Source organism: Linderina pennispora, assembly GCF_002104995.1.
Source record: "Linderina pennispora strain ATCC 12442 chromosome Unknown DL89scaffold_2, whole genome shotgun sequence".
Classification (NCBI taxonomy): Eukaryota; Fungi; Kickxellomycota; class Kickxellomycetes; order Kickxellales; family Kickxellaceae; genus Linderina; species Linderina pennispora.
The window spans coordinates 1,633,850-1,652,626 of NW_024468250.1; the positions used below are offsets into that span (position 1 = coordinate 1,633,850).

Genomic DNA, 18,777 nt, shown 5'->3' on the forward strand with positions numbered 1-18,777 from the left:
CTTTCCAGATCATTGATCATGAACGCGGTCTGATATAAAATAGCGAAACTCCCGGACGGCTGCCACAGCCGAAATGCAGTCAAGGCAACAAAAACCCACCCCATTTCCACGCATCACCGGTATACTCTTACACCTTCGGCCATGTTTGCTTCAAAGATCAAGCCCTTCTTCAGCCGCCGCAAGGCTGCTGCACCCAGCAGCCACCACACAGATGTTCACCGTGATGAGCACGCCGCACAGATGGCCCAACTCGCTGACACTGCAACCACTATTTACGGCACCAGCTCGACCGCATCCTCACCCGCCGCATCCCCGCGCCTGTTGCCTGTGGCCGCTCCTGTGATTGAAGCCTGGGATGACGATGCCAAAACTCTGGTGGGTGTCAAGGCTTCACGCCCGCAACGCATGAACCCCGACGAAGTTCTTTCACATTTTTACACTGGCAACCAGACCTTCCACCGTGTACTGCTTCGCAGCCTCTGAGCGTGCTGTTTTATTTGTTAATTCTTGGTTCTCCTGTACAGTTAATATATCCCCTTTTTCTCTCTAATTTGCCCGGATGGAGGTGATATTGGTGTAGCGCTCTAGTTGACAACCCTTATTTTGTGCTCATTTTGCAGTGGCATTCAGCCAATCAGCCCAAGCAAATCTGCCTGCGGTGGGTCTGGAGATATTTTTGGTGTCTGCCTGCGGAATCCCGGCATGCCATGCATTGACTCTTTGATAAAAATAGCTTATTGTCAATTCACTACCCAGCAAACAGCACCAGTATGAAGCAGTGTGGTGTCGACTTTCTTGGATGATATCGACTATTCGCTCTCGCACAACGAAGGATGGATCTAGCATACCTGCATCGCATTTCAGGTTGATGTTACCAAAAAAAAGATATAAATACATAGCAATACATGTCGTTCAAAGGGGAGCATTCATATCGCAGGATATCTGGTCAGTGCTTGCAGCTATTTGGTGTCACTTGAAAGTATTTGAAAGACCAGTACATCCCACCGTGCACTCGATAATTGCAGACCTGTTCATCTCGTGTCTGTGCATCGCATTTTTAAGCGCATTTAAAGTTTCCTGATATTGGCTCTAGTGGTGGCTCAGGCAATTACCATTTTATTAAGTACATCTGAGCCACAATATAGCGGTATGACCATATATACAATGGCCAGTTTTGGGCATATCAACAAAGGTAGATATCGATGATAATTTTCATATGCATTGCCTCCGAATTTGCGGAAAAATAACCTTAGCCTGTACTTGCAAATTTTTGCCCTGGAAAGGACGCCAAGACAACTGCCAACTGCTGATCTCCCATATAAGGAAGAAAATCAGCCTAAGTGAGATCCTGACCCTGAGTTGCTTCCAACCTGACAAGCCATCTCTTCTCCACACTATTTTTGCCTTGCCTACTTGTCTACTTGTCTACTTGTCTACTTGTCTACTTGTCTACTTGTCTACTTGTCTACTTGTCTTTTCTACACCACAATTCCTCGCCTTTTCTCTCCTACATTTTCATATTTTTACACCCACACTTCCAATCAGCTACCCCCTATGGACAACAGAAACCCAGTAGCCGATGCCCTGGACGCGCCACCAGCATACGACGACGTAATCTCAGAGTCAGCGTCTAGTGTGCCCCAGAGTGCAACCACTGTCCCTGACGTCCTGGACTTGTATATTAACCCGTTCAAGAGAATCTCCCCTGCAGAAAGTAGGTAGACTGGGTAAACCACATCTGCACCAACTGTCGCCGCCCTCTGTGTTCTTCTGCTGCTGGCCTTGCTAATACCTGGCTATATAGACGAGCAAACTATCTCTGAGTATGTTCCACTGTTCGGCGGGCTGAAGGAAGAAGGACATGGTGTGTTCCACTGGGAAATTGATAGCTGGTCAGAGCTATCGAGTCGGGAATCCAGCGAGGAGTTTACGGTCGCTGGCTGGCCATGGAGACTGGTCGTGTGCCCACAAGGGATATCAAACGAGAGCTACACCTCGTTATACCTAGCCTCCCAGCACAGTAAGGACTCATACGAAGACTGGCATGCATGTATCTATTTTTGTCTTGTCATGTCCAATTCACACGACCCTTCTGTCAAATGGAGTGAGGTGTTTCAGTATCGAGTCACGCCAGACATGCGGTCTCCAGGGCTGCGGAAACTACATCGAGGTATCAAAGCTCCACGGCCTCTTCGGCAGCAATGAGCGTAGCATCATCGATGATGACACTGTGCGCATCAGTGCTTATATCCGAGTCATCGAGGATAGGAACGGCCTTTTGTGGGACGATTTGACAAAGCGCAACCTGTATCCGTTGACGGGGTATGCAGGTCTTGGGTACCAGCCCAGATATCCCTATATGAACCCGCTGGTGCAGTCATTCTACCATATGCAAGTGCTGCGAGAGACTATCAGCCTGATTCCCACGTACGACAGCACCCCGTCGCAATCCCTGGAGTGTGCACTGCAGCAGCTTTTCATGCAGCTCGAGTCCAGTGGTGCCACTGCCAACACCCATGATCTTACTTGTGCTCTGCGCAAATGCGGTATTGAAGGTGTCAGGACTGCAGGGCGTTCGTGAATTTTACAGTGCGGTGCGCGAGGAGCTGACTGGTGCTATGGTCAACACGGCTGCAGTTGGAGCTATAGAGACGCTCTTCAGTGGGCGTAAGCGCACGAGTATTGTATACCCAGACACCAGCTACACTGCGTCGAATACTGAGGACTTTTGCGATATCACCATCAACGTAAATGATTTCGGTTCGCTGTACGAAGGGCTAGTTGATATCTGCACGCGACAGCCGTTAGCCAGCGACGAAGATGTGGGCAGCCCCCACGATGAAACCAACGGTGCATACCAGAGAACTACGTTTGACTTGTTCCCGCCTGTGCTCCACATCCACCTCGACCGATTCCACTGCAACCCTGGCTCCAAGGATATAGTCGAATCGCGTAAAAAGTTTGACTATCCAGGGTCCATCGATCTGGCGGAATTCCTGACCGACAGTTCTGGCCACCCAGGGACATCCCAGTATGCACTGTACGGCGCCTACTTCAGTGGAATGACAGCACTTGAGGAGACCACTAGCTATTGTTACCTGAGCCCAGAGTCTCCTTCCAAGTGGGTGTGCTTCAAGGACGATCTCGTATACCCGGTGGCAGAACCTGATGTCTTTTGCTACGACCATGAACGATGCCCAATCCCGGTTTGCTCTGAACGGCATGTCTCTCAGGCCAGCCCCGCAGAAGACGTACATCATGCTTGTCTATATTCGCTGCGACATGCGTGATCTGGTGTTAAATAGTGACAACATCTGGGCGCTAAACGAGATGCTGTCGTATGAGAGGGAGAAAGTTGATGAGATGCGTAGAGATCTCGAAGAGGTTCAACAGGATGGAGCAGATAGAAAGACAGAATGCTATACTGGCCGTTGAGGCTTCTGTGGCCGGTCGAGGCCTGCTGGGCAGTCGCCCCAAGTTGCAGTTCGAGTCATTCGTGGAAAGCACGTCAGAGATCACCAAGGGTTTGACCTGTACAATTTCGACAACTTGCATCCAAACCCAAACAAGCCTGTGTTTGACATTGACCTGCCACGCGAGTTCAGCCTCACAGAACTCAAGGATCTATACATTGATTGCGCTGGACTCAGTGCCATGCCCACCAGGCTGTGGTTCATGCAGGTGAGAGTCAACGGCACACTACGACTCTCTCATGCCATTGACGATACCAGCGAGAGGACACTCGATGAATTGCTCCGCTCCTACCCGTCACTGCCAGACACCGCACACTTTTACTGTGAAGAGGATGTAGCCAAGCCGCCACGGTCATTTTCCCTGTTTGGTAAGCCGCCGGTCGAGCATCTAATTCACTTCAAGTACTACGACGTGCTGACAGACAGTATGAAAAACATCGGGCTCACATATTTCCAGTCCAACAAGTCACTGAAGTCTGTATTGCCCAACCTGCGGCAGCGTGCCCAACTTGCATCAGACACCCCGCTTTTGCTGTTTGAGGAAGAAGGGCCCAACCGGATCCGCCAGCTGGACCCGAGCTGGACGCTGAGGTTCTCAGGACTGAGTACCGGTGACATTATCTGCTTCCAGGTCAGACCCGATGGCTACAAGGGCATAATGAATTTCCCAGACAATATCCCCCGATCTGTACCCGGGTTCTTCAAGCGCAAGGTAGTGGAGTTTGGAATCCAGCAGCAGGACCAGAGCGTAAGCATCTTCGGTATTTTGAAGTACAGTGTGTATCGCCGCAGCAGACACTTTGCACGTCTACCAGCCTGAATTGCTGGGTGGGTAATAGAAGTTTGGTTTTCACTGCTGGCATTGCCATACTAGCAAAATGGTACCAGAAAAACTCTGCGGAATGGTCACGCAGTTGTCTGTTCTTGGCCGATCTTTGTAATTCTGCCACGACATGGCGCAAACTGTGTTTTTGTGTCCATAGTGCAGACTCGTTTAACGTGTCTTTTTTGAATGGGCCATTGCACCCAGCAGGAAAATGCAAGGTATTAAGAGCCAATTCAGCCTGCTCGTGGTACGTGCTGTATTGCCAAAATCCATATGAAAATTTATGCTGGCTTATGCGGCTAATGCCACCAAGGCGCATTCTGAGATTAGGCTCCCAGCTGGCGTTCTTGGCTTACCTTTACAGTGTATGCCGCATTGCTGGGCCGGCGTTGAGCCATCTCAGGTATTTTTCGACTAGGGAAGGCTACTATCCCTTGTCTTGACAAAAAAGGAGTCAGTGCTGCAACCTCTGCGTCTGTAATGGTAGTCCAGTGACAACCTTTTGCTCCGCCACGCAGCGAAAACCCGCGCATGTTCCGGGCATTGGATCTAACGGCGCATACCGAAATGGACAGCAGCGGGTGTAGTCTGCCATGTCCATCACATTCAAGCAGGCAACCTCACGCAATTCTCCACTCGTATTTTCTGGCGCGGTGAAGTACTGTAGTACTGTAAAGACGCCCCGGAGGAGCAGAAGAATCGGGTGAAAACGTGCGGCCAAATATAGAACATTGATGTTGAGAATGAGTGTAGAGGCGTACAATCCAGGCAAGCCCAGGCCCGGATACGGAGTAGCACGATGCTGCTTGTCGGTCAGCGCCTCGTCTCCCCAACGGGCAATTGGTTGAGGTAGGTTGGTTGCCATTTGAATTGGATCGGCGCACAACCCGATTGGTTTTTTTCTCACGATTGCAGGGCAGCGCTGGATGTGCATCACTCGGTGTCGCCGTCTCAAGTATAAAAGGGGGGGGTGTGGACGGCTCAGCAGCGGAGCTGACCAAATTGTCAGAATATCAGCAAAAAACCACTCCCGTCGCCTCGATTTTTCCACAGGCCAACAAGCTACTATCATCTCACTCTGCCAGCAATCTAATCCTCATCATCTTCACCATGGTTTCCTCCTCGAACTCGTCTACCTCCATCGGCAGCGGCCACCGGCGCAGCATGGTTGCAGCCGCTATGCGCAAAATGTTCTCGGTCACGTCCCCTGCTGCTGTCTCGATGCATGGGTTCTATCCCTGCACCTCACCTACTGTGCGCGCCTGTGCGCACCCGCGACCATATGTCACCACGCAGCTGGGGCGATGATGAGCAGACGCTCTGCAACTTTGAGTGAATACGGAAACATGGCACGTCCTCTCTTCGAAAGCACCAACTTATATGTTATCTTTTTCATCTGTATACTTTCCGTTAGCACCACACATCCTGAATCCAATCAACCTCGTTAATAGACATATTTTTAACATTTTAATATGCTCGGTATGCTTTGTGCTGGAGGCACGATTTGATATCAATGTGGTTGTCGACTGGCTCGAGAATCACATTTGGTTCCAGAGATTGCCACCTCTGGGCGCTACTTTTGTGCGCCAGGCAAAGGATACATTAGTCGCCGCCCAGCTTACAGGTAATGGACCACTTCTCACATCTTGGATACTGTATAGTTTAATAAACGGCGTGCGGAGCGGCCATTTGGAAAAATTTTTACAGACAGGAGTCCTGCTATACATGTAGTTTGCGCAAGGACACTAAGCCGCAGAACTCCTAGTTAGAACATGCAGTGTATTTATAAAATTTTGCTTTCTATATGAAAAATGGCACTTGTGGTGTCATCTTTTTGGCTTTAGATCCACAGATACCGAGGTTTTGTCATCCACCTGAGCAGACAGTACGCGACAGCATAAAAAGCGAACCCAAGCACAAGATTCAGCAGCTGTGCTTTCGAAGATCGGCTGCTGGGCCAGCCCGTACGTGTCAATGACATCCTTACCAGAGGAATAGCAAATGGCTGAGCTATCGCCGCAGGTGAATTCGAGCCCATTGAACTCGTTTTGCATAAAGCCCGGAGTAGGCATAATAATACATGCAGATATACTTTAGCCATCTCAGCACAGGCGTAATCGCATTGGCGTTTGACAGATTGCCAGGCGAACAGCATGAGCGTGGCCAAAGCAACAGGGGCAATGATATGTGCAACCTCGAGACTGCGCACCATCATGGCAACCATGAAGGCAAAGCCAAGAGACGTCCAAAAGCAGGGCCGACAGGATGCCGAGGCCGATAAAGTACTTGTGCGCGACATACTGGAAGTGCGCGATGAAATAAATGCCCGTATACATGACGAAGTACGGGATAAACACAAGCGGGAAGAAGCTGAGCGATTTGGCAATGAAGAAACTCGACATGCGGTACGTACCACCAGAGCGCTCACGCATCAGAACGTCGCGGCCAGTCATAATCACAGTCATCACAGGGATGACCACAGGGAATGTGCTCTGCACAGTCAGGGCGAACAGAGCACCAATGCGATTCTGCACGGACGACTGCGAGTTGTCAAGCTGGAAGAACACGAAGCCGATAAAGACCATCATTACCAGACACTCGGCAAACAGGCCAAAGACCAGCGCCGAGTTGCGCGTGCACAGGAGCCAGTCACGCTTCAACAGGACTCACCACCTCGTCGATCCACCTGTTCATCGGGGGCGGTTCGAAGGTAGCAAGGTACGCAGCCTCACCGGTCATATCGCGCACATTGCTGCTGCTGCTAGCTGCTGGAGCTGCTGCTGCTCACAACAACCTCTTGCAGCGGCTGCACCGGCACTGCCAGGTTTGGTCTTTTCCTGAATAGTCCGTCAGGTCGTTAGTGGTAGCTGCAGACGCAAACGACTTGTTCAGGAGCAGTTCCGATGTGTTGACTACCTTGCCGCTGGCGCGGAACTCGGCAAACGACTCGACCAGGTGCTGCACCCGGCGCTCGCTCTCCTGCATAGCCTCGTCGGAGACAAAATCAATGGTCATCAGGATCGATGAAGAAGTTGGCAGGGTTCGGGTTGGTACATGGGTATCCGAGCGACTCAAAGTACGACAGGGCATCCTTGGCTGGGCCCATATAGACGAGCTTTCCTTGGGCCAGCAGAATCAGCTTGTCGAAGCGCGCAACCATCTCGGTGCTGGGCTGGTGAATGGTCATCAGGGTGCAGAGCTGGCGCTGCTGCGCCATCTCCTTGGCCAAGGCGACGACCATTTCGGCCGATGACGAATCGAGACCAGACGACGGCTCATCAAGCACCAGCAGCTTCGGATCGGTAACCATCTCGACGCCAATGCTGACGCGCTTGCGCTCACCGCCTGAAACACCGCGCTGGCCGTACCCGCCAATCTTTGTGTCCTTGACATGCGACAGCCTCAGCTGCCGCAGAGTCTCGGCGACTCGCCGCTGCTTATCCAGCCTCTGTGTACTGGATGTTCGGCAGCCGCAGGTGAGCTGACGCCATCAGTGTCTCTTCGACAGACAGCGACGCAAACATCAGATCGTCCTGCTCGACAAACGCCAGCATGCGCTTTGTAGGTGTGCGGGTTGCGCTTGTGGCCGTTGAACTTGATGTCGCCATACAGCCTGCCGCCCTGTACGCGGCCGGCCAGGACGTTAAGGAGCGTGGTCTTGCCGGCTCCTGAGGACCCCATGATTGCAACCAGCTCGCCGGCATAGACCTGGCCAGAAATATTGTGTAGCAGCTGTCGCGTGCCGTCCTTGGTCTTAACCTCGTAGTTCAGGTTGTCCCAGCTGAGGATCGGCGTCCGTGCGTGTGGCTTGCTCTCCATATCATCCACTGTCATGCTTAGTATTTCGAGAAAAATAAAAGCAAAATAATGCCGAGACTAAAGGTCCAATATGTGTATGGGGAAGAGGAAATAGCAATAATTCTAGTCGCAGCTGTGGAAACGGGTCCTGTACGCTCGTTTATATACGCGGGCAAGCGAGCCCAAAGGAATTGGCCATGGGGAGCACAGAAAAAAGGGGCATTGGCAAATCTCGGTCTTCAGAATTTCCTCTTCTTTCGGCCATCTTCGGCCATCGCTGTAGGCTGAACGGAAAGTACCCAACACCAGCGCAAAGAGCAAACATCCAGTGAATCAAGTCGCATTGGGAGCTTTAGTGGGCATTCGCTCAAATCTCCGTTACAGCTTGTTTCATAGGAGAAGCGTAGATCAGTGCATCGTGTCTTCTTTTTTTCCGATGTTCCGAGGCGCGTACTCCCTGCTTTGTGTGGGACCCGTGGAGCCCGCTGACCCTAGTTCATTGGGGGCGCAGTTCATCCTGCATTCAGATGATTATGTCGACTAAATGGAGCTGGATATTCCTCGTCACCTCATCATTTCAGATGGGCAGGCTGTGTGCGGAATAAAAAAGGACAATGAGCCACGCAATGTGTCCCTAGAGCCGCTTCTACAGCTGATTTGGAAGAGCTCAGTATGGATCCTCAAACAAGAAAAATTCGCGCCAAAGACCAGAGTATCTCCCGTCTGTACGATCTTGCAGACAGCCGTAGATCATTGGGCATATGTCATTCTGCAGTTGTGGCACTGGAGTACAGGAACGATGGCCATGGCCAAAGGACCTCGTGTGTATGGTGTGACGCCCTGCTCTCGCACCGAGTAAAAGGTACGGCGGATCACTAGGTTGCGGGCTAACCTCCCCCCCCCCCCCGAATGCCGAAGTATATGAAAACTGCGAGATGGACAATGGTTGCATGCTCGTGTCTTGGCGTGACTATCAAGGAATGTTCTGTGGCCCAAAGTCCCCGCGCTCACAGACATGCCATTGTCCTGGGTTTGTGTGGAAATGGCCGCGGCTGGTGCGGGGGTTTGGGCAAATGGGCTGCTCGAGCTGGAGGGGATCATCTGGCGTCGCTGCTGGGCTGGCATGTCCCAGCAATGACCTCGGACAATAGACCGCATATTCCCCATATTGGGACATTTTGCCTTGCTCTGGGCACGGTCCAGCAGCAGCGGGTGGTGCTGATCTGCCCTATAATTTAGTCAAATCATGCGGCGGCCTGGCTGCTGATGCTGCTCGGAGAAATTGTTTGGGCTGGGAGAGATAACCAGCAGTCGGAGAGAAAAAGGGCAGGCCAGCATCTGCTTGTGTCTTTATCTCTCCCATTTCGACATTTTTCCACACCTCAATTTCTGCAAAGGATTTGCTTACAAAATGAAGGCTTCACTCGTTAGACAGGCGGCTGCACAGTACAAATGGCACCGGCACGTCCCCCTGATAAAGTTCCTCGGTCCCCGCAAGACGCTCTGGGCGAAGCAGCAGGAAGCTGCCCCGGCTGCTGGCAACGTGCAGGAGGCGATTAACTTTTGGGAGCTGCCTGCACGCTACCGGCCGTCACCGCTGACGGAGCTCGAAATCGAGGCCATCGAGTCGGGCGGCGCGTCACTCATGTAGAAAACAGCTGAGCCCAATAGAATAAAAAGGATGTGTAGAAAAAGGAATTTAATGTAGAGGTGGATTTTTAAGCGTGGATGGCCTTCGAGTAAGCCGACATGCACGCCTCCTTGAAGGCCTCGGCCATGGTCGGGTGGGCGTGGCACGTGCGGGCGACGTCCTCAGCAGAGCCGCCGTACTCCATCGCGAGGCAGGCCTCGGCAATCATCTCACCGGCGTTGGGGCCCATGATGTGGGCGCCGAGGATGCGGTCAGTCTCAGCATCGGTGATGATCTTGACCAGACCCTCGGCATCGTCGATGGTCTTGGCACGCGAGTTGGCCGAGAACGGGAACGAGCCGACCTTGTACTTGATGCCCTCGTCCTTGAGCTGCTGCTCGTTCTTGCCAACCCAGGCGACCTCGGGGTGGGTGTAGATGACGCTGGGGATGACGTCGTAGTTGACGTGGCCGTGGCCGTTGGTGATGTACTCGACGGCAGCAATGCCCTCCTCCTCCGCCTTGTGCGCCAGCATGGGGCCGACAGTCACGTCGCCGATAACGCGGATGTTCGACACGTTGGTGCGGAACTCGTTGCCCAGCTCGACGCGGCCGCGCGAGTCGGTCTTGACGCCAGCGTTCTCCAGGCCCAGGCCCTCGGTGTACGGGCGACGGCCGACAGACAGCAGGACAACGTCCGCCTCCAGGGTATCCTTCTTGCCGCCCTTGGCCGACTCGACGTTGACAAGCACCTTGCCGTCCTTCTTGACCGAGTCAATGACCTTGGTGCTGGTCTTGAACTTCAGGCCCTGCTTCGACAGCGAGCGCTGGAAGGCCTTGGCCAGCTCAGCGTCCATACCGGCGCCAATGGCCGGCATGTACTCGACCACAGTGACCTCGGAGCCAAGGCGGCTCCAGACCGAGCCAAGCTCGAGACCGATCACACCACCGCCAATCACAATCATCTTCTTAGGGACCGACTCCAGCGACAGCGCGCCAGTCGAGGTCACAATCTGCTTCTCGTCGATCTCAAAGCCCGGGAACGGCGAGGGCTCGGAGCCAGTGGCAATGATGATGTTCTTGGCCTTGATCGCCTCGGAGCCGCCGGCGTTCAGGGTCACCTCGATGTCGTTGGCAGACTTGAGCGTGCCGACGCCCTTGAGCCACTCGACGCCGTTCTTCTTGAACAGGAACTCAATGCCCTTGGTCAGGCCGCCCACAGCCTTCTCCTTGTCGGCCAGCAGCTGCGGCAGGTTCAGCTTGACCTCGCCGACGTCGATTCCGCGCTTGGCGAAGCCGTGCTGGGCCTCGTGGTACAGGTGCGAGTTGTGCAGCATGGCCTTGGACGGGATGCAGCCCACGTTCAGGCAGGTGCCACCGAGAGTCTCGCGCTTCTCGATGCACGCGGTCTACAGACGAGTGCGCTCTTTGGTTAGAACCGGTCACAAATATTTTTACACTGATAAGCAGTGCGTGGATTTCCGTTGGGGGCGTGTGGAATGCTGGAACGTGAGCTCCCGTGGGAGAGAAAAGGCTCGGCTGATCTGCCCCCGAGAGGCAAAGAGCGCAAAAAAACCATTCCAAACCGCCTGCGCGCGTGGGAAGCGCCCTCCCATGGCGGATCTAGCAGCTTACCTTCTGGCCGAGCTGGGCAGCCTTGATAGCAGCAACGTAACCGCCGGGACCAGCACCGATAACGACGGTGTCGAACTCTACCGAAAGGTCGAGACAGAGGAATAGAGATAAGCAGACAAATCAACCTCCTTGGTGCAGCGCAACCAGCTCATTTGACAGTCCTGAACTTACCCTTGGCGGAGCTGTATGCGCGGATAGCCTGCCACAGGCTCGACTGGGCACGGAGTAGCCTACAGCAGCAGGTGCGAAATTTAGCCAGCATGCGTGCAACAGGATCAACAGATTCACTGCTCCGGTGCTGCTTTGAACTTACAGTGCGGGTCTTGGGAGCGAACGAGCGAAGCATGGTTTTATCTGTGAAAGGTTGATTCTCTACGAAAGAGTAAGAAATAGAGGCAAAGAAGAAAGGTGTGCGGAGATAAAAAGGCAGTCTGCTGCCGAAAAAAGCTGGGCTGTGGCCAGCACATTATATTCGCCACACCAGCTGCCTCGTCGATTTTTGATCCATGGCTCGCGGCCTAGCGCGGTGGCGAACGGGTAGCAGGCAAATTGCCGCGCCTGGCAAAAATAAAATCCCTCTTAGTGTAAGGAGCTAACTGGCCGCCCACAGCCCTAGGATATTTGGACGAAAATTCCGCGTATGCGGAGCCTGTAGAGCGGATAAAACCTGGAGCCATGGTTTTTCCAGCGGCAATATATACATGCGAAAGCCTGTTTGTTGATTATGAAATGCTCTGGATATAGAAACTTAGTGGTGGAACAGGCGCAGGTTGGTGTGCGCCAGGACCATGTTGTAGGCATCGGCAGTATCGATGACCACGTTGTCCATGACACTGCCCGACGGTGCAGCAACATAGTCGACGCCCGAGCGGTGGGCGCGGTGGATGTTGTCCGAGAACGGGAAGAAGGCATCCGACGACACAACGACGCCGCCCAGCTTCTGCATGTGCTCCTTGCGCTCCTCGGCAGTCAGCAGCTCGGGCACACGGGCAAAGTTGGCCTCCCACTGCTCCAGCTCGACGCCCTCGCCGGTCTGGTTGGTCACGTACAGATCGATGGCGTTGGACTTGTCGGCGCGCTTGGCCGAGGCCGCAAACTGCATGCCCAACACCTTCGGGTGATGGCGCAGCCACCAGTTATCAGCCTTGTCGCCTGCCAGGCGCGTGCAGTGGATGCGCGACTGTTGGCCCGCGCCCAGACCGACCACCATGCCGTTCTTGGCATAGCAGACCGAGTTGGATTGCGTGTACTTGAGGGCAATCGTGGCCACAGCCAGATCGCGCTTGGCAGCCTCAGTCAGGTCCTTGTTCTTGCTGACGACGTTGGCAAACAGCTCAGGGAGTGATCTTGGCGTCGTTGCGGCGCTGCTGCATCGACAGACCATACACCTGGCGGGTCTCGAGCTCCGACGGCTCGTACGCCGGATCCATCTGCAGCACGCAGTACTTGCCGCCCTTCTTCTTCTGCAGGATGGCCAGCGCCTCGGGCTCGTAGCCCGGCGCAATCACACCATCGGAAACCTCACGGGAGATGATCTTGGCCGTGGCCACATCGCACACGTCGCTGAGCGCCGCCCAGTCGCCAAACGACGACATGCGGTCGGCACCGCGGGCACGCGCGTAGGCAGTGGCCAGGGGCGTCAGATCGATGTTCTCGACCATGTACACCTGCTTCTCGACCTCCGACAGCGGCACGCCAACGGCAGCGCCAGCGGGCGACACGTGCTTGAACGACGCAGCAGCCGGCAGACCCAGCGCCTGCTTCAGCTCCTTGACCAGCGGCCACGAGTTGAGCGCATCCAGCAGGTTGATGTAGCCCGGCGAGCCGTTTAGCACCTTGATCGGCAGCTCGCCTTCGGTGACAAACACCTGGGCCGGCTTCTGGTGCGGGTTGGCACCATAGCGCAGCGGCAGCTGCGACGCACCCTGCGAGTACTGCTGACGGAAGTAGTCGGAGATGGCCGTGTCGTAGTCGGCTGTGTGGTTAAATGCCTTGAGCGCAAAGCGCTGGCGCGTAGCCTCAGTGACGCCGCCAGCCTTGATCTCCTTCAGCAGCTGCGGGTAGTCGGTCGGGTCGCACACGATGCTGACGCGCGCGTGGTTCTTGGCCGCTGCACGCAGCAGAGTCACACCGCCAATGTCGATCTCCTCAACCGCCTCCGGGATGGTCACGCCCTCGCGAGCCACAGTGTCCTTGAATGGGTACAGGTTGCAGAATACATAGGTGATCTTGCTGATCGCCTGAGCCGCCAGATCCGCCTCGTCGCTGGCAATGTCCCGCGCAAGAATACCGCCGTGCACAGCCGGATGCAGCGTCTTGACACGCCCACCGAGCATCTCGGGGGCCTTGGTGATGTCCGAGACATCCTTGACCGGGAGTCCGGCCTCGCGGATCTGCTTGGACGTGCCACCCGAGGCGACCAGCTCGATACCAAGCGAGCTCAGCTCCTTGGCCAGATCAAGAAGGCCGGTCTTGTCGTACACAGAGAGAAGAGCAATGGGCTTGGACATGGTTGTAGCTTGGCTGTCTTGTTGCTATGAGTGAGAAATAAATAAAAGTCGGTGCGTTGTGGAGGCAGAAGAGGTCCGATAAGAGCTGGTCTGTGAATTCTGCCCCCCAAACTCACGAGCTCAGGATCGGGGGTTTGTAAAATACCTGTGATTTTCAGCAAAACTTTTCGGTTGGGTCAAGAAGGCAAAGATCGCCGCCACAGCGCTATTGCAAAAAATACTGGCACTGGTCCCGATCAGGAACCGGGTAACTTGGCAGCCTGGGACCAGCGGATTTGAGGATTAGGGAGCTGTTTGTTGATGCAACTGTGGGGACCGAGGTAACCAGACAGACTGGCGAGCGGCTCTCCGTGCTGGCACGGCAAAGGCAGTGGTGCTTGGCCTCGTCTAGGATGCTGTCAAGCAGCCCAGCACTACTAGTTATTATGAAAGCGATCTAAGCTGGAAGACTACACTGGGATCGGCGTCAAAAGGGCAGAGTGTGAGCGACTCTTTCTAGCTGCTCATGCCTTTTGCTCACTGGCTCAGAAGCGTCTGAGCACCTGCTGCCAGCCTCGCAGTTGCTTTACATACGGGATGGTGCAAATCATATTCCTTGGGACATGAGTTCGATGCGCCTGCTGCTGTATGCCACAGGTCATAGACCCACCAGTATCCAATTCCAAAGACACAGAAAGATGTAGGCGACAAAAGGGGTACCAGTGAGTAATACCAGTTGGCATTGAGATGCGTGCACTCTGTTGAGAACTGTGGGCTCAGAACCCCACACGTGGCTCCTGGTCATCGCCAAGCTCATCTTTCCGATTAGCTTTCGATATACGCACGGCAATCCAAATCCTCAATCATTCATCTGTGCCTCGCTGCAACTCCGAATGCAAGTATGCCAAGCGTTACCTCGAACATGAAGTACGCATGCTGACAAGGCAGTGAGGGTTATTATTTGCTACTTTGACATAGCATATCTTCCAAAGACCCTTTCTCATACCCTTCGACTTTCGACTTTCGACTTTCGACTTTCGATTCCTTTCGAACTTCCCATTTACAAAACAGGATGTCTCTACCTACTATATAAGATTTTATTGTCCAAAAAGTGTCCGACCGTCCGCTAGAACCTTTTTAATTAATTAAAAGATAAAACTCTTTAAGCTTCAACACGAGTTTGGGTGGCTTGCTCCGTAAACTCCTTTTTGATCTTGTGCGGTATCTGACTTCCGTTGGTGAAATCCAGGGTGACAAGTTGTTATTGTAGTGGTCACAGGTCTCCACTAGATATCTCCATTGGTTCAGCGCAAGAGCTGCTCTCATTGTCGGTCGGCCTGATAACTTCCATGGCGTCATCATGGTGGTCATCACCGGCTGCGCAACACTCTTATGATATTTATCTATAAACATCACATTGAATAAGGCCATATTGCTCTTCTAGCGGTCCATGCAATAATTGTATATATATTTTTATAAATTAATTTGTCTTATGAACATGCGTAAGCAGTAGTATTTGGGCCACAATGGACCCAGTCTGTATAGACTGATCCAAGAGACTGTATCAGTGCTAAGGGCCCCAAGAACCATGCAATCCAGATAGTTGTTTAATAAAAAGTTCATTAATGCTATGCATATGCAATAAAGCAAAACTGAACAGCCATCATTTCTCTTCTTGTTTTGCCTATTGAATTTCTCAAATGAATATTACCCGCAGCACTACTGTCATAAAGACATCACTTGGTGGTATTGGCTTCCGTGATTCTATGTTGCCCCGCCTAGAGCAATTTGTACATAGTGTCAATATCATCAAAGAGCATACATACATGCTTGCACGATGGATATTACTCCATCAACTAGCTGACAGGATGCTTTTGACCCTGCAACATTTGTGAAAAAAGGGATTCTTTCGATTTATTTATTTATTCATTTATCGCAACCTGAAGGCAAATACCACAATATCTGCCGAGGATTTCGTCAACCGGAAGGACAAGTCAGAACTGTCGAGCGCAGATTTCGGTGATGTAGTTAGATACCATATTTATGATTATCTATTACATAATGGCGATATTGAGCTACATGGTGTATGCGACATGAATCAAGTAGCAACATACGTGGATACCGAGCTGATGACAGCATACAATAACAACATTGTGTTGCACTATGGCAGTTGCCTACAGCGGATTCTGGCCAAATTGATTGATATTCACAGCCGCAAAAACACACTGCACAGTACAATGGGCAATGTGTCCAAGGCTGAGTTCAATAATGCATGCCAAGTGTGTATTTATACACCTGCACAGAAGCTCCGCTAGGCAGTTGCTTCTAGGCACCCTGGTCGCCATTGCACCAACAACCATCCAACACGTTCAAATGACCGGTTCGCCGTGATGCTCTTATCGACGTGTCAACCCATGCTGGACTAGCAGCCCGAGCTCGGCATCGGCGAGCAGAGTATTTCTAGTAGCTGACATTAGAAAAAAAACCCAGTCAACTCTCGATGAGCTTGCATCCAGCAATAATATTGGGAGGCTACCCCTATTTGACATGAAAACATATATCATGATGAATGTCGAGTGCAGCCCCAGCAATACCGGGCGATATTCCAATCATTGAGGCAGGCATCGCTGCAGGACCCAGAACACAGGGGCAGCCAATACCGAGCCGGCTCAACCAGTTTTCCAGTACACAGATGCATTAGCTGCCATCGAGACACGACCAGGCAAAACATGGCACATCGCTGACAAGGCATACGCACAACCGATGCAGAGCACGCAGCACCTACTGTGCCCAGTTCAACCGGCGCTTTGCTTTTGGATTGATCACGCGTGACAACGAGGTGTGGGTGTGTCTATTTTCCAAAGGTGGGGCCTTCGTCCAGAATTCTTGATATGTTCACTATGGTGACGTCAGGAACCACGGCTTCTGGCGTGCAACAGCGCTGCAGGACATGCTTAGCACAGCGTATCTGAAGTAATGGCCGAAATAATTTAATTGTATTTTTGCAGATAATAAAATCTATACCTTTTGTTTTGTTCACAGCTGTCGGTCCAGCGCCCATCCGATGACCGGCGCCACGGCACACTCAATCCCAGCCTCGCCCTCTTCAAAGCCCGTATCATCGGACTCGGTTAAGGTGCTGGCACAATCCCTGATAACAATGGCCGGGAACTCATCATCGCCATGCAGCGTGCCACTCCGATTCGCTACCCTAGCCCTGACCATTCTCTGCTGGCCGACAAAGCCCGAATACAAATTCTGCCACGAGTCCTTGGTGACCGCCACCCTCTGGACATCGACGCCCGACGGCACTTTTGTCCACTCCATGCCAAACTTTTTGTCAGTATGGATGGCGGTGCCGGTATTGTCGACAGAAAATAGCGAAGCAAGCCAGCCGTCGAACCTGCCCGGGGTCGTTTCCAGCGCCTGTAGTGTCCATTGGCGCCAGCGCCGCGTCGGCTCGTTGTCGATAAACTCGAATTGCGCAGCAAAGTAGTTTGTCAGGTCGCCGCATACCTTGTGGGCCCGGTACAGCCACCAGTCGATGCCCTGGCCAGCATATGTCTCCTTCAGCTGCCTTGTCATCATACATAACGCGGACCACGCCTGAATGGTGCCGACCAGCTGCAGGCCGCGGATGCTCCGCCGTGCTCCGCGCCCAATGCCACGGGGTTTGCGCATCATGACATTCCGGATGCTGCCACTGCTTTCCATCCGCCCGTACTCTACCCGACCCGTATGCACATGGCCAGCAACAGCCGCCGCCATGACAATCGGCGCGGCACCATTCGACGTATACAAAGGATGGTATCCGTCCATGTGACTGGCAAACAACCGGCATTCGCGCTCGCTAGTGTCTGTGAGCCGTGCTGGCACGCCCGACGATTTCCGCAGCTCCTTCCACAGCTTATCATTGCCTCCTGCAGCAAACTCGCCATGGCCTGTCTTCACCACCGCCGACAGCGCCTGCAGGACCATCAGCCAGATGTGCTCTGCGCCCAGAACCACTGTTGAGTTGCTGGATTGCGCGGCAACGAATGCCGCTACGACCGGATGCATGTCGCCGGCAAGTGCGTCACTGAATTCGCGGTATGTCTCGCGCCATCCGTCGCCGTCAACGCCGTCCACCATTGACTGGTCGATGCCGCGTGTCATTGTGTCTTCACCGCCAGCGCTGAGTTTGCGGTCCAGTTTCTGCCAGAATCCGCTGACTGGCTCGTATGCGTCTTCTGGTGCGTCGGCAAAGTGCTGCATGGCGAGCTGGAAATCACTGCCTTGCAGGGTAGGGAAGGGCTCGGTTTCTGTGGCCGACGAGTAGTCGGTGGATTCGACGGGGAGAGGAGGCGGGAATGCAATTTCTTTCCGACGCCCTGCCTTACTGTGCCTGCTGTTACTGCGGCGAAGCTTTGTTGACCAGGAGAGGTTGCTGAGAATGCGGGCCTTATCCATGATATTATGAGTATACAAAAATGTGTGAGGGTGTATGTGTAGGAGAAGAAGATAAGAAAGGTGTGTGGGGGGAGGTGCGGGTGTGATGAATAAGAAAAATCTCGAGAACAGCCCAGGAATCGTACAATTATATACAACAGAGAAAGAGTCCTTTGCTGAAGAATAGCTGAATGTGTTCTTATTGTAAAGGCGAGAAAACCTCAACTGCGAATTTCGGAAACCGATACAGGCACAAGGGGAGAGCAACGCAGAAAATAGATTTCAATGAACAATCAATAGCAAGGAGGAAGGAAAAAAAAGGACATTAAAAAAGGTTCAAGTTGTGTCCCTCCAAAAGAGCATCCTTTTAAAACCAGCCTATTCCCAAAAAATTCACAGTACAACAGTGAAAAAAAAGAGCTAGTGCGCTGGAATTCATAGAATAGTGGGCTTGATTTGTCGCACACTAGCTGGTTTCGAATATGCACAATTCGACGAG

At 53.0% G+C, this 18,777-nt stretch overlaps 5 protein-coding genes across 5 annotated transcripts; all 5 read right to left on the minus strand.

The window, feature by feature from the left end:
• Positions 1-4,694: 4,694 nt before the first annotated feature.
• DL89DRAFT_309610 (uncharacterized protein) lies at positions 4,695-5,164 on the minus strand (the record flags this gene model as incomplete). The annotated part of the gene is made up of 1 exon (XM_040890951.1): positions 4,695-5,164. The coding sequence occupies one exon, from the start codon at positions 5,162-5,164 to the stop codon at positions 4,754-4,756; it is 411 nt and encodes a 136-aa protein (XP_040746706.1). The 3' UTR covers positions 4,695-4,753.
• Positions 5,165-6,077: 913 nt separating this feature from the next.
• Positions 6,078-8,347, minus strand: DL89DRAFT_265446 (P-loop containing nucleoside triphosphate hydrolase protein). The gene is given in 9 exon segments (XM_040886669.1): positions 6,078-6,248; positions 6,268-6,390; positions 6,450-6,493; positions 6,543-6,953; positions 6,973-7,060; positions 7,088-7,211; positions 7,354-7,754; positions 7,786-7,878; positions 7,910-8,347. 9 exon segments carry the CDS (start codon positions 8,131-8,133, stop codon positions 6,140-6,142), a joined length of 1,617 nt encoding a protein of 538 aa, XP_040746707.1. The 5' UTR covers positions 8,134-8,347; the 3' UTR covers positions 6,078-6,139.
• Positions 8,348-9,513: 1,166 nt separating this feature from the next.
• DL89DRAFT_320951 (dihydrolipoyl dehydrogenase) lies at positions 9,514-11,707 on the minus strand (the record flags this gene model as incomplete). The annotated part of the gene is made up of 4 exons (XM_040891246.1): positions 9,514-11,135; positions 11,362-11,438; positions 11,533-11,575; positions 11,675-11,707. 4 exons carry the CDS (start codon positions 11,705-11,707, stop codon positions 9,816-9,818), a joined length of 1,473 nt encoding a protein of 490 aa, XP_040746708.1. The 3' UTR covers positions 9,514-9,815.
• Positions 11,708-11,790: 83 nt separating this feature from the next.
• On the minus strand, positions 11,791-14,014 carry DL89DRAFT_265447 (AICARFT/IMPCHase bienzyme). Its single transcript, XM_040886670.1, has 2 exons — positions 12,739-14,014; positions 11,791-12,707 (listed from the first exon to the last, which is right to left on the minus strand). The coding sequence occupies exons 1-2, from the start codon at positions 13,869-13,871 to the stop codon at positions 12,110-12,112; spliced, it is 1,731 nt and encodes a 576-aa protein (XP_040746709.1). The 5' UTR covers positions 13,872-14,014; the 3' UTR covers positions 11,791-12,109.
• A 2,818-nt stretch (positions 14,015-16,832) lies between these two features.
• DL89DRAFT_265449 (uncharacterized protein) lies at positions 16,833-18,577 on the minus strand. The gene has a single exon (XM_040886671.1). It carries the CDS (start codon positions 18,297-18,299, stop codon positions 16,887-16,889), a length of 1,413 nt encoding a protein of 470 aa, XP_040746710.1. The 5' UTR covers positions 18,300-18,577; the 3' UTR covers positions 16,833-16,886.
• Between the last annotated feature and the right edge of the window lie 200 nt (positions 18,578-18,777).

What these genes read in the sequence shown, in the direction of transcription:
- DL89DRAFT_265446 (XM_040886669.1), bottom strand. Translation starts at nt 8,133, where the DNA reads ATGACAGTGGATGATATGGAGAGCAAGCCACACGCACGGACGCCGATC. An exon ending in CGCGTACAGGGCGGCAGGCT is followed by an intron (nt 7,879 to 7,909) that starts GTATGGCGACAT and finishes AACGGCCACAAG; the next exon opens with CGCAACCCGCACACCTACAA. An exon ending in TGTCGGCCCTGCTTTTGGAC is followed by an intron (nt 6,494 to 6,542) that starts GTCTCTTGGCTT and finishes CGCAGTCTCGAG; the next exon opens with GTTGCACATATCATTGCCCC.
- DL89DRAFT_265447 (XM_040886670.1), bottom strand. Translation starts at nt 13,871, where the DNA reads ATGTCCAAGCCCATTGCTCTTCTCTCTGTGTACGACAAGACCGGCCTT. An exon ending in ACCCGCCAGGTGTATGGTCT is followed by an intron (nt 12,708 to 12,738) that starts GTCGATGCAGCA and finishes AACGACGCCAAG; the next exon opens with ATCACTCCCTGAGCTGTTTG.
- DL89DRAFT_265449 (XM_040886671.1), bottom strand. Translation starts at nt 18,299, where the DNA reads ATGGATAAGGCCCGCATTCTCAGCAACCTCTCCTGGTCAACAAAGCTT.